Source organism: Grampus griseus (genome assembly GCF_964374135.1).
Source record: "Grampus griseus genome assembly, chromosome: 7".
NCBI lineage: Eukaryota > Metazoa > Chordata > Mammalia > Artiodactyla > Delphinidae > Grampus > Grampus griseus.
Genome location: NC_139001.1, coordinates 26,044,074 through 26,058,720, shown reverse-complemented (window position 1 = coordinate 26,058,720; position 14,647 = coordinate 26,044,074). Strand labels below are relative to the sequence as shown.

Genomic DNA, 14,647 nt, shown 5'->3' with positions numbered 1-14,647 from the left:
GGGGCCCAGCCGCTCCGCGGCATGTGGGATCCTCCCGGACCGGGGCACGAACCTGTGTCCCCTGCATCGGGGGGCGGACTCTGAACCACTGCGCCACCAGGGAAGACCCCAGCTAATTCTTGATGTTAGTTTTTCTATATAAAGTTTACCATATCTTGTTCTAAAAGTTTGCTTTAGTAACTTTGTTTTTGAAGTATAACATATACACAGAGAAGTGCGCATATCATACATATACAGATTAACAAATTTTCACAAAGTGAACATACGCATGTAATCGTCACCCAAACCAAGAGACAAAATATAACCAGCTCCCCAGACGTCACTTCCGGTCTACCTCCTCACAAGGGTAACCATTACCCTGTTACTAACACCATAGATTCATTATGCCTGCTTTTGACTTTACAGAAACAGAATTGTATACATATATTCTTTTGTGTCTGGCTTCTTTGGCTAAAAATATGGTAATAATACTCATCCACATTGTTTTGTGTAGCTGTAGGTTGTTCATTCTTTGTTAAATCATAGTCTGTGGTGTGAATATACTATTTCTTTTTTATCCATTCTACTATTAATGGGTGTTTGGATTGTTATTGAAATAGTTGTTTTATTGGCTATTCTGAATTATACTGCTGTGAACATCCTTGTCCATATCTTTTGGTGGATATGAGTTATGTTGGGCTTTTATCTGAAAGGAGAACTGCTGAGTCAGAGATTGTGCATACATTGTCAGCTCCTGTAGATACTGTCAAGCAATTTTTCAAAGCTGTTGAAACTGTTACACTCCCGCCAACAGTAAATGTTTTATTCTCTCCACACCCTCATCAACACTTGTATGTTTTTAAATTTATTTATTTATTTTGTATTTTAACTCTCCTGGTAGATGTGTGGTGATGTTGTAATATGGTTTAAATTTGTGTTTCAGTGATGACGAATGAAGCTGAACAACTCTTCATGTTTGGTCATTAGGACACCATTTATTGTAACTGCTTGTTCAAATCTTTTATCTATTCTCTATTGGGTCATCTTCTTTTGTCTTACTGATTTACAGGAGCACTTTATATATTCTAGATTTGAGACTTTTGGTGACTATAGTTGAATGTATGTGTTTGTGTTGTATTACAAATTTCTCCCATTCTGCGGTTTGCTTTTTTCAGAATTTAATGAAATATTTTGATAAATCTTAAGTTCAAACTATTAAATTTAACAATATTTTACTTTTTTTAAACATCTTTATTTATTTTTGATCAGACATTTTGTACACCATTTCAGAATTTTTTTTTCTAACTAAATGTCATGATGTGTTTGCCTTAAATTTAGAAACTTTATATTTCTCCCTTTCACATTTACATTTACAATCCATCTAAAATTTATTTTTGCATAGAGTATGAAGTAGGAGGTAGGGTTTATTGCTTTCCCAGCCTTGCTCTTTGAAAAAACTGTCCTTTCTCCAGTGTACTGCTTGTCTTTTTTTATTTAATGAGGTCATCTTAAATTTATAAATTAATTCATTAAGCTTTGACATCGAAGAATAAGTATTGCTTTTCCATTTATCCTAGGCTTCTTTGGGTCTTTTCTAAACCTTGAAGTAACACTTTAAGGTTTTCTACATAAGGATCTTTTACTTCTCTTAAGCTTGTTCCTAGTTATGTTATTTTTCTTTCATGATCACCTCCATAAAGAACATGTTCTCTTCCATTACACCCTTTAATGGACTTTTATTTGTATATATTGAGGCTATTATTTTCACATATTGATTTTGTATCCAGCCATCTTAACTGAAGTTTTTCATTATTTATAGTTATTTTCAGTTGCTTGAGTTTTCTAAGTTTTCATCTGCAAATAATTACTTTTCCTCTTTCTGTTCACTTTTCACTTTTTTTCACTCCTCTTTCTTCTAGTTATTTCTCCAAAAGAATTATAAATAATAATCGTGATAGCTGATGTATTTGTGTTTCTGATCTTAAGGAGATGCTTCTAGGCTTTTTCCATTAAGCATAATCATGTTAAGAAAAATATCAGTTACCTCTTATTGTATTTAGACTTTTTATATCCATATTAATAAACAAAATTAGACTGTGGTGTTCGTTTCTGTTTTATCTTAGTCTGGTTTAATGTCTCTGATATACTAAGAACTTAAAAATTAAAGGCATGATATCAATCCAATGTGAAGTTGTCCAGCACTGGCACCTTTTTGTGGAGGAGGGGTTGACTTTTGAACATCATTTAATCTAAAGTAATTGTTCTATTTAGGTTTTCTATCTCTTTTTGGGCTATTCTTAGAGCTTTATATTTTTCTAGGAAAGTTATTCATTTAATTTAGGCTTAGAGTAAATTTGTTTAGAGTTAAGCAATATACCCCCATGTTTTAAAATTTATATGTGGTTGGATCCCCATTACTATTCTTTTGTGTATTTGTGCTTTCCCCCATCCTTTGTTTCTTCATTAGATTAACTAATAGTTAATGTGTTGTATCATTTTTTCTTCCTCCCATTCACAATTAACCTACCCAGATTTATTCATAGTTTTAAATGTTCCTTTTTTCCTGTCATTGATTTCTGCTATTCCCTTGACTAATTACTTCCTCCAATTTTCTTAGGTTATTTTGTTACATTTTGTTTGTAACATCATTTGCTGATTGATCTATTAATTTATTTTTATTCTTTCTCTATAATTAATATGTCTCCAATGCTAAGAATACTACTCTAAGCCACCATTTTATCTGAATCCCATAGGTTCTTATTGCAATTGTTTTAACTTTAGTTATTTCCTAACAAATCTGCAATTTGAGTCCTGATTTTTAAATCAAATAATTCTGTAATAAAAAAGCCCTACATTTCCAAGTATTTGGATTTTAACTGTTTTTGAGTTTTGTTATTAATTCCTAGACTTATTGCATCTTGAAAAAAAATCACATTGTTTGCTATATTTGTACTTTTTAAATTTTAATGAACAGTTTTTTGTGTCTTTACATATGGTGAATATAATTGAATTTCCAAGAGTATATACAAACAAGGTATGTATAGTGACTGATTTTTTTTTATATTTTTCACTTGATATATCATGGCTAGAGATAGGCAAATTTATTTTTGTGTATTTCACTTATTGTCCTTATAGATTTTATGCTTTGAATTTTAATGCTCTATTTAGTACAAAAATATTCAGGGTGGGATGATCTTTATTGCATATTGTATATCATATTTTGTATATGGCATATTGTATTGATATGGCATATTATCATTAAAAATGCCCTACCTTATTTTATTACTTTTGTCTTTGTATTCAGCTTGGTTAGCTATTATGATTATGGCCAAATTTTGATTTTCTTATTTTTATTTATTTACTGATTTTAAATTTGCATGTGCCAGGTAAGTCTTTGTTCGTAATTTTGTTTTCAGTCTTCAAAGTCACATTTATTTAAATGCACATGCATTTATTTTATGTAGCTAACAGTTAGGTTTGGTTTTTATGTGTTCACTCCTGTTTTTGTTGTTGTTTTGGGTTTTTTTATTTTTTGGTTTTTTTGGTAAGTCAACCTTTTCTTTCAGAACACTTTTAGAGTTACCGAAAAATAGCAAAGGTTGTACAGGAATTTGACATATAATTTATACTCAGTTTCCCCTATTATTATCATCTTATATTAGTATGGTATATTTCATTAATGAACCAATAGTGACATATTATTATCAACTAAAGTCCATACTTTATGCAGTTCCTTAGTTTTTACCTAATATTCTTTTCCTGTTCCAGGATCCTGCTGACCTAAAACAAATAAACTGCCAGCTCTTCCTCCTGCAAAGCAGGGTTTATTTAGAATCAGCAGAGGATTGTAATACAGGGTCTGCAACCACGGCAAGCCACTCACAAGTCCAAGCACAACAAAGGAAGACCTCTTTTATGAAGAAGAAAAGGAAATTTACAGGGCTATAGTAAGTAAAGAATCCATGGCTTTTCATTAGCTGAGTGTTGCCGGGAAAGAAGAGGAGTATTTCTTCCTATTGTTGGACTCTGCTTTCACAGAGCTTGAGTGCTCCCTCTTCTGGTCTCTCAGCTCTGTTTAATTGAGGCTTCTGTTTATTTTTTACAGTCCCATCCAGGATACCAGGTTACATTTACTTTGTCTCCTTAGGTTTTTCTTGGCTGTGAGATTTTCCCAGACTTCCCTTGTTTTTGATGAACTTGACAGTTTTGAGGAGCACTTGTCAAATACTGAAAGTTCTTCAGTTGGGATTTATCTGAAATTTTCCTCATGATTAGAGTGAAGTTATGTGTTTTGGGGAAAAGATACTACAGAGGTGAAGTGTTATTTTCATTACATCGTATGATGGGTATGTACTATCAGTATTAGGTATGACTGTTGATGTTAATATTGGTTCCCCGACTGAGGTAATGCTTGTCAGTCTTCTCCATTGTAAAATTACTCTTCATTTCCCCCATTCTATGCTGTACTTTTTGGAAGAAAGCCACTATGTGCAGCCCATATTTAAGGAGTGGGGAGTCATACCCCATTGCTTTGAGAGCAGAATATTTATATAAACTATTTGATATTCTTCTGCAATGAGTTGTCTCTTCTCCAGAAATTATGAATGTAATCACTTATTTACATAAATATGGGTTCAGGTCTTTTCATGGTTTCACACTGTTATGGGTTTAGTTGTGTCTCCTGAAAATCTATATGTTGAAGTCTTAACCTCTAGTACCTCAGAATGTGACTCTAATTGGAGATAAGGCCTTTAAAGAGGTGGTTAAATTAAAATAAGGCATTTGGCATAGGTTCTAATCCAATCTGACTGATATTCTTATAAGAAGAGGAAATTTGGAGAAACAGAGTGGTACCAGGGATGTGAGGACATAGCAAGAAAGTGGCCATCTGCAAGCCAGGGAGAGAGGCCTTAGGAGAAACCAGATCTGCTGACACCTTGATCTTGGACTTCTAGCCTCCAGAACTGGGAGAAAATAAACTTCTGTTGTTTAAGCCACCTAGTCTGTGGTATTTTTTTATGTGATCCAATCAACCTAATACAGATACTTCATTTCATTTATTGCTGAATACCCATTTTATGGGCATACCACAGCTTGTTTATTCATTGGCTTATTGAAAGACATCTTGGTTGCTTCGAGTCTTTAGTGATTATAAACATTTGGTGCTATAAACATTCACAGGCAGGTTTTTCTGTGGATATGGAATTTTAAATCAGTTGTGTTTCCTCTGCTTCATCCCTGATAGTTTTCCTTGTTCTTAAATCTACTTTGTTTGAAATTAATATACTGCTTCCGCTTCTTAAACAGTTAGTATTATCATGAGCTATCTTTATTTTTAACCTAAGTCTTTATGTTTAAAGTGGGTTTCTTGCAGACAACATATATTTCAGTTTTGTTTTTATAGCCATTCTGAAAATCTCTGTCATTTCATTGGTATATTTAGATCATTTATATTTAAAATGATTACTTTACTAGCTTTGTCTTTATACTTTATACTTTATACCTTTATACTTGCTTTATAAGTGATTGATCTACTACCTTTACTATATATTTGCCTTTCCAGTGAGGCTTTTTCTTTCTCATGTTTTCTTATTATTAATTATTGCCTTTTCTTTTTAGCTTAGAGAAATCCTTTAAACTTTTCTTGTAAGGATGGTTTATTGGTGATGAACTCTTTTAGCTTTTGCTTATCTGGAAACCTCATAATCTCTTTCAATTCTGAATGACAACCTTGCTGGGTAGAGAATTCTTCGTTGGAAAATTTTTCCTTTCAGCACCTTGGATATATATATCATGTTACACTTTCTGATCTGTAAAGTTTCTGCTGAAAAATCTGGTGATTGTCTTATGGGGTTTCCCTTGTACATAATAGTTGGGTTTTTTTTTTTTTTTTTTTTTTTTGCTGCTTTTATAATTCTCTCTTTACCCCTAACTTTTACCATTTTAATTATAATGTGTCTTGTTGTGTTTCTCTTTAGGTTCATCTTTTGGAACTCTCTGGGCTTTCTGAGCCTGGATGTCTGTTTCCGTCTCCAGATTAGGGAAGTTTTCAGCCATTATTTCCTCAAATAATTTTTCTGTCCCTTTCTCTCTCTCTTGTCCTTCTGGGAAGCTAATAATATGAATGTTATTCTGCTTGATATTGTCCCAGAGTTCCCGTACAGTATCTTCACTTTTTAAAATTCTTTTTACATTTTGTGGCTCTGTCTGGGTAATTTTCATTGCTCTTGTAAGGTCGGATCTTAACAAACGGCACCACAAAACAGAGGAAAGCTTCAAGTGAGCTTTATTAGGAAGCGCTCCCAGGCGAGTTTCACTGGTCCGAGAGAAAGGGGCCAGAGAAGTCGCGTCCAGTACTGGATGAGGGGGATTTTTATTGGGGTAAAAGCAGAAGGCGGCTTGCAAGGGGAGGGGTTGGTTTGCTATACAGGGTAATTCCTTATTTGGTGAGGATACAGCAGGGCCAGGTGTTGGTTGGTCTGTTGTGGGGCGTAAGCCCATTTTCCCTTCCCGTCAGCCCCATTGTTTTCTGGGCAGGAAGTTAGAGTTTCTTGTTGATTCCCAGAACAGGTGAGGTCATTATGTCCCAACGCCTCTCCTACCTCATACTGGTCGATGTTTTCTCTTACCCCCCGGGCCTCCTTTCACCCGGGCCAGCGGACCTTACAGCTCTGTCTTCTAGCTTGCTGATTTGTTCTTTTACTTCATTCAGTCTGCTGTTGAATTCCTAAAGTGTATTTTTCACTTCAGTTATAACTTCTGTTCTATATTTTATTATATTTTCTATCTCTATGTTGAAGCTCACTGTGTTCATCCATTCTTCACCTGAGTTCAGTGAGCAACTTTATGACCGTTACTTTGAACTCTTTATCAAGTAGGTTGCTTATCTCCATTTCATTAAGATCTTTTTCTGGGGGGTTGTCTTGTTCTTTAGTTTAGTTTGGGATTTGTCTGTCTCCTCATTTTTCCTAACTCTCTATTTATATGTATTAGGTGAAACAGGCTACCTCTCTCAGTCTTGAAGGAGTGTCCTTATGTAGGATATTATCTGTGGGGCCTGGAAGTGAAGTCTCTCTTGGCCACCAGAGTCAGGCACTAAAGAGGTGTCCCTTGTATGGGCTGTGCATACCTGCCAGCTATAGCAGGGCTGCAGCTTCTGTGTAGGGTGGGTGAGGCACAGAGTGCTTGCCTGGCCTAGTTGTGGTGTGGCTGCTACATGGGGTGAATATGGGTTTGGGGCACTCACCCAGCTGGGTTGTGGCATGGGGTGGGCAGAGCACGTGCACTGGTGCTAGCAGGTTAGAGAGAGGGCACCAAAAATGGCACTTGCCAGTTCTGTCATGAGCTAGTTAGGATGAGATTACAAAAATGGCACCCACCAGTGCTTCCATCCCTGGCGAAAGTCCCAGCAGTTTCCTGCTTCTCCAGCAGCAGCTTTAAATCTGTAAGTAGACTTCCTTTTCTTATGTTCTAGGCATTTTCAAACTGTTGCTTTTGTGCTGGATATCAGTGCAAATGGAACAGTTCATGAGCCCTTTAAGAGAGGAGTCTCCATTCCCTACAATGCTATGGTTCTCCTGGACTTAATCCACATTGATTTTCAAAACTGGATATTTTGGGTGCTTGTCTTCTGGATTCAAGGGTCAGGGTGCCTGATGTGGGGCTCGATTCCTTCACTCCTTGAGGGAAAGCTTTATATTTTTGGTGTATCTCTTGATTGTAGGTCACTGCTCCTGGGGTATCGTCCAGGGTGAGACTGTATCTCTGTTTCTCCTACCTGTCTCCATGTGCCTCTTATCCTTTATTGTAGACACACTGTTCATCTACTTTTCAGGTCCTTTTCAGAGGAAAATCATTCCATATGTAGCTGTATATTTGTTGTGTCCATGGGAGCAGCTGAGTTCAAACCCAAAATATTTTATTTTATCTACATTTATCTCTTTTCTGAGTTCATGATCTAATGACCTATATCATTTTACTTCCCAGAATGAACAGTAAGAAGTTAGTATATATTTCTATCTTTTTAGCCCCTTCTGTCTATGAAATGATTTCCATGGATTACATCACTTTTCTTAGGTTATCTATTGTTTACCTCCTTTAAATAAACTTATACTACTTATATAATTTTCTGTTTCAGTAATATATTTTATATTCTGTATATGAAATTTGAGGGAATCAGTCTTACACACTTGTATCTCCTTCTTTTCCCAGTTATCATTTCCATCATTTCCAGTTCTAAAATTCTTCTCCCCAAACCTCTTCTCTATAACTCCTACTGTGTTTTAGCCGGCTTGTTTTCTTTTCATTACTTCTCTGATGGATTTGATTTTTTGTGATTCTTTTTACTTCTTTCCTGAGCTCTGAAAGATTATGTTTCATCTCACTCTGTTGTTTCACTATGTTTTTTTCTGAGTTTTTGTAATTCTTCTTTGAGCTCTTTGATTACTCTACTTGGCTATATTGAATTTATGGCAATATGCTTGGCCTACATTTTTATCTGCTTGGTGGCAATATTTTTTCTATTTATTGTTTTTGGTCTGCCTTTTGCTTTTTCTGTTCCTTCTTAAAAAGTATTTTTAAATGATTTTGTCTGTGCTGTATCCTTTTAAAATTATTATAATTCACTTTTTAATCACATTTGAGTCAGCTATTTGCACTAAGCCTATGTGGGAATGTGTGTGGGCAATAGTATAAGTGGCAGAGATTAATTTGTATATGAGTTGTTTAGGCTTTATTTGCCCTCCTGTTCCCATATAATCTATTGTCTTTTCAGTTGCCCAAAATGACTGGAATTAAGACTCTCCTTAGACTCACCTGCAGAATATTTTCTGTAAAGATGGCATGCCTGTGTCATCTCATTCTGTAGTACCAAATCTAATCTTGGGAAAGTCCAGTTCCCAGTCCATTTGTTTTGTTCCTATTGCTCTAAATAATGTACATCAGTCAGTATCTCAGCAGGCTGGGTAGAGGAGAATGAACTATCAAAGGGAACTGAGATGGCCAGTCACAGCAAAGTAGAAGGAAACCCTGGAGGATCTGTCGTCACAGAACTCAAGGAAGAAAGTATTTTAAAAAGGAGAGAGAGGCCAATTATGTGAAATGCTCTTAGGAAGTCCTGTAAAATGAAGAATTAAAACTTTCTTTGAGTCACAAAGATTATTTGCATTATTAAAATGTGTTTTCATTGGTGGTATAATAGAAGCCATACTGAAATGGGTGAAGAGTCAATAGAGAGTAGAGATACTAAAGGCAGAGAGCTCTTTACAAGAGTTAGGGGAGAAAAGAGACAGAAGAATAGGTTAGGAGAATGTAGGATCCAGGGACACTTTATCTTTCTTAATTTTTAAGGGAATGATTAAAGCATGTTTAAATAGTAAAGGGTAGGGTCTAAGAGAGAGATAGCAGAGAGGCCAGGGAAGATAACCTCTAGCTGTGGAGTTATAAGAAGGTGACAGGTAAGGCCCTTTTTAGGAGGAGGGATATTTCCTCCATTTTCAAAGTAGAAAAAGAGGTGAATCCAGGTGTCTATGTGAGTAGGTCTGTGTATTTGGTGATGAGAGCTGTGAAAACTTCCTTATCATGTTTCTAATTTATTAGCAAAATCAGAGAGAGTGTCATCCATTGAAATTCCAGAGGATAGGGAAGGATCAAAATTTAAGGAGAAAGCAGAAGACTTGAAATGATTATTGTGGAGAGTAGGAAAGCTAGTCAGGCAGTCCTAAGGGCCTTGCTGGGTTGGGAAACCATAAATGTGACCCACTGTGTTATTTTTCTCCAGCAATTTGGAACCATCTAAAAAAGAAAGATTAAAGGTAATGACCCTGGCATCTCAAGCCTGGCCGAAAGAGTTTCTGTGTTGTCTCTCTCCAACGTACTTTAATACTAGACCAAAGAGAAGCTAGTTTGACCTCTGTAGAACAAACTCCCTTTGTTGCTTAACTGAGGAAAATCATGTGGTAGATTCGCCATGTAAGGTATTTCTATTCTCTTAAATAAAAGCTCCCCTTGGAACAGTGATTGGTAAGGCCAACAGGTGGATTCCAAAGTAAGAAATCAAAATCCGCCTTTCATTGATTTTTCAGTCATTTGCCTCAATTCTCTACTTCAAGTTCAATTTGGAGTGCTTTTTGCATACTAACATTGTGTCTAGCTGCATGATAGTCACGATAGGTAAAGAAACATGAAGCATAGACTGTTCTTCAAGGAATTCATGATGTTCTGAGAGTTTACTTTTAAGAGACTATTATTTCTTAACATTCACATCAAAACTTTGAAAATGTGTTAACTCTTCAAATATTAAATTTACATGTATAAATCTAAAACTAAATTATTTCTAGAGCAATACATTTTAAAATATACTGTTTCTGTAACACATTTGACTTAGAACTTTCTGTCTTTGCTAGTATTCTGGTAACATTTCTCCTTTAAAAGAGTAACAAACTACATTTATAGAGTTGAAGACATTATTATATGGATATATTTTTTAAAATTAGAGACAGTTCAAATTTTCCCAAATTCTATTTTTTTAATCTATATCAGAATTTGAACTGCTTAATTTTCCCTTACTTCTCATACAATGCTGAGGAATGTCACAAGTGTTAAAAAGAATTTAAAATAATGTTCTCATGAGGTGATGGATTGTAAGCCACACTTGAGTGTGTTGAAGAGTGAGCAGGAAGTGGTGGAAGAAAAGATAGCAGACAATGATTTCCAGGGGGAAGAAAGTTAACTCCTTTATTGAATCTTAAGTACTGGTGTGCATGAAAAATTTTACTGTGTATATCTAAGCCCAAAATACAGAAAATGAAATGAAACCTGTCATTTTTAGATGCTTTAGGTCACCTATTCAGAATTACTCAAAAAGAGAGATGCTATAAATCTTTTTGTGCAAGAATTGCTTTTGTAAAAAGCACGTGTGGGTAGCTTTCATTTAAGACTAAAATATTTTGACAGAACAAAACTTCAACTAGAACCACTGTGAGTGATTTAAATACATACATTGAGATATAAAATGGCACTAATCACATACTTCAGCTGTCAAAATCCCTGGCAGAGTAGATTAGTGAAAAAAAGAAGTTATAAAAGAGCAAGAGAAAAAAATCTAAAAGGGAAAAATAGATGGTTATAAATGCAACAGATTTCCTCTGAACATTCCAATGTTTTCACTAAACAAGTCAAGAAAGGATAATTTAAAATCTCTACAAGAGGATTTAGAAAGTCAAAATAGATGTGAAAAAGATCATACACGTGACAGCTAAAAGAGTGGGGAGAAATCCCTAATAATTTTTATCTAAGGTCTTTTAATCTCGTTGAATTTGAATGAGATTCTAACTTGGAGATGTTAAGAAATCTAAGATCAGACTGGATTCTCCTATTGATATTCAGCTGGAAGTGTAAGTCATACATAATTTAAATAAAGAATAATAAATCCATTTGAAAGGGCTAGATCAAACTCATAGAGATATGTATTATTCTCCCAGAACTTTACAGACTCCAAAGGCAAGAGGAAGACCCCAGAAGTCATGCAGTTCATTTTCCTGTTCTAAGAGAGCTCCAGAAAGACAACTTTGTTTCTTCTAACTAAATTTGCAGAGAGGCAGTTGGTATACTGCTCGTCCAAATTCCCCCATTAAATTTTGGTTCAATGATTTATTCTCCATTGTCTTCAACATCTTATTTATTCAACAATTAGCAAAAACCTAGCATACGCATCAAGGCCTGTAAGAACCTTGCCTATGGGGAGGAAAAGAAGAAAAAGTGCAATCCGTATGTAAAGACCTATCTGCTGCCTGACAGATCCTTCCAGGGAAAACGCAAGACTGGAGTCTAAAAGAACACGGTGGAGCCGACCTTTCAGGAGACCTTGAAGTACCAGGTGGAGCCTACCCAGCTGGCGACCCGGCAGCTGCGGGTGTCTGTGTGGCACCTGGGCACGCTCGCCCGGAGGGTGTTTCTTGGAGAAGTGATCATCCCTCTGGCCACGTGGGACTTTGATGACCGCACGACCCAGTCTGCCCATTGGTATCCGCTCCAGGCCAAGGCAGAGAAAGACGAAGACAGTGTTCCCACGAATAACAGAGAACTTGTAGTCCGGGCCAAACTGGTCCTCCCTGCAGGGCCCAGAAAGCTCCAGGAGGCTCAAGAAGGGACGGGAGATCAGCCATCACATAACGGTCAGCTCTGTTTGGTAGTGCTGGGAGCCAAGAATTTACCTGTGCCCTCAGATGGTACCTTAAACTCATTTGTTAAGGGCTGTCTCACTCTGCCAGACCAGCAGAGGTTGAGACTGAAGTCCCCCGTCCTGAAGAAGCAAGCCTGTCCCCAGTGGAAGCACTCCTTCGTTTTCAAAGGGGTCACCCCTTCTCAGCTGAGGCAATCCACCCTAGAATTAACCGTTTGGGACCAGGCCAACTTCGGTGTGAACGACCGCTTGCTGGGAGGCTCCAGGCTTGGTTCCAAGGAAGAGCCAGCGGGCGGCGCGGACTCGTGCTCACAATCAAAACTCCAATGGCAGAAAGTGCTTTCCAGCCCCAACCTGTGGACAGACATGACCCTCACCCTGCACTGACCGGAGGCTCCGGGCGCAGTGGGTTTTCAGGTGCCGGGGCCTGATGGTCGGCTGCGGGGCTGGGCGTGCGGGCACGGGGGTGGAGGGTGGCGAAGGGCCCTGGGGGGTGTGAGCTCTCCCCATCTACAGCCGTCCTGCTGCTGAGATGCTCTTCCACATTCCTCTATGAGTATTTAGACGGAACCATTATCGATGCTACGTTAGTTAGGTCTCAGGTTGGTTATCTGTGCTTTGAGAGATGTGGAAAATGACCCAATTTCAATGAATGTTCAACAGTTAGAAAAAAAAAAAGTCAGATACTGTAGTAATCCCTGAAGTAACAAAGGTAAATAAGAGGAGCTCTTTCCTTGGGAAACTGACTGCTAAGTGGAATGAACTGGGTGCCCTGGAGGTATGGGGAAGGGACTATAAACCAGATGGAGGGGCCTAAGCAGTGTATTTGAACTTAGTCTTGAAGGTGCAGTATAAATTAGCTAGGAGAAAGAGTGAAAGCGGAACAGTTCTGGAAGAGAAAAGAACACATGCAAAGATAAGAGGGTGTGAAGAGTGTGATGGCTTCCAGAAGCTCCATATACAGTGGGTAAAGGCTACTGCAGGTAGGAGGTGAGCCTAGAGTAACACTTTCCAAAATATCTTTTGAGGAATATTAATGCTGCTAGAAGCACTGAAAAAAATTCTTTCCAGACTTAGTAGATAGAATCTGATAGGAGTTCCCAATAGAAATTGTGGGTTCCGGAGGCTGTAGGAAGGTTTGGTTGGGAGGGCAGGCAAGGTAGGGAGTACTGGAGGCAGACAGCTTGGAGCAGTATTGGGATAAAAGTCCAGGAAAGGAAGAAAAAACACAGAGGAGCTTACATCTGGAGGAGTGGCTCAGGAACACGAGGCTGAGGGTGACGTCCGGAGCTTTAGTTTCTATCACTACTAGATGGAGGCATCACGGAGATATTATCCAAGAGTATATGATGCTTCAAGTCTGTGCTCCAGTCAGGCTTTGTCCACTGAGACTTTCTTGCAAAATATTCTATGTTTTGTCTCCTCAAGTGATGTGGTTACCTACCCACATGCCTGGCTTCCTTTATACCTTCTTTCTGAATTGGATGTCTATAGGTAGGTCACAAACTATAGAAAGTTTCCTCAAGGACAGGTTGGAGTTTCAAGGACTCTTGTTTAGCTCTGTCAGCTCTTTACTCTCCTAATTTCTCTAGCACACCCTGTTCATAATCCAGTTCTTTATTCTCCTGCCAGCCCCTTGAGAATCGTGTCATTCTCAGGCTCACTTCAATTCAGGATGAGCGATGACAACTTTGCTTTCCCTTTTGACAACTCTTTGAAACTACAGTTTCATGCTGTGGTCGTATCCTTGATGGCATCTAGATATAGTCTTTTAGGTTGAATGCTCTGGTAGGATGACCAGTTTGTCCTTGTTTGTCTGTGGCTGAGGGGTTTCTGGGATGCAGGACTTTCTTTGCTAAAACTGGGAAAATCCTGGACAAATGAGGAGAGTTGGTCAGGCTAAGTCACTCTGTCTGTCTTACTCACCACTATCTCCCAGCGTAGTACCTGCCACATGATAGACCTTAAGTATTTCAAATAGATACTAGCTTAATTAATTGAACACTTAGATTTACCAGGTATTTGTATGCATTATATCATTTTATCTTTTTTAAAATAGATCTTTATTGGCGTATAATTGCTTCACAATACTGTGCTATAATTGCTACACAATACTGGTATAATACAATACCAGTGTGAATCAGCCATATGCATACATATATCCCCATATCCCCTCCCTCTTGCATCTCCCTCCCACCCTCCCTATCCCACCCCTCTAGGTGGTCACAAAGCACCAAGCTGATCTCCCTGTGCTATGCTGCTGCTTCCCACTAGCTAACTATTTTACATTCGGTAGTGTATATATGTTGATGCTATCATAAACAAGACAAAAAGACAACCCTCAGAATGGGAGAAAATATTTGCAAATGAAACAACAGACAAAGGATTAATCTCCAAAATATCATTTTATCTTGATGGAGGAGAATTCTCTATTTATTTTACATATGAGAAACTTGAAACTCAGGAGGTTATCATCTGCCCAAGGCA

The 14,647-nt window shown here is 37.5% G+C and overlaps 1 protein-coding gene across 1 annotated transcript; it reads left to right on the top strand.

The window, feature by feature from the left end:
• Window positions 1–7,333: 7,333 nt before the first annotated feature.
• On the top strand, window positions 7,334–12,547 carry LOC309824986 (synaptotagmin-like protein 3; the record flags this gene model as incomplete). The annotated part of the gene is given in 3 exon segments (XM_082658266.1): window positions 7,334–7,423; window positions 11,672–11,806; window positions 11,810–12,547. Coding segments are annotated over 3 exon segments (963 nt in total).
• Window positions 12,548–14,647: the final 2,100 nt, after the last annotated feature.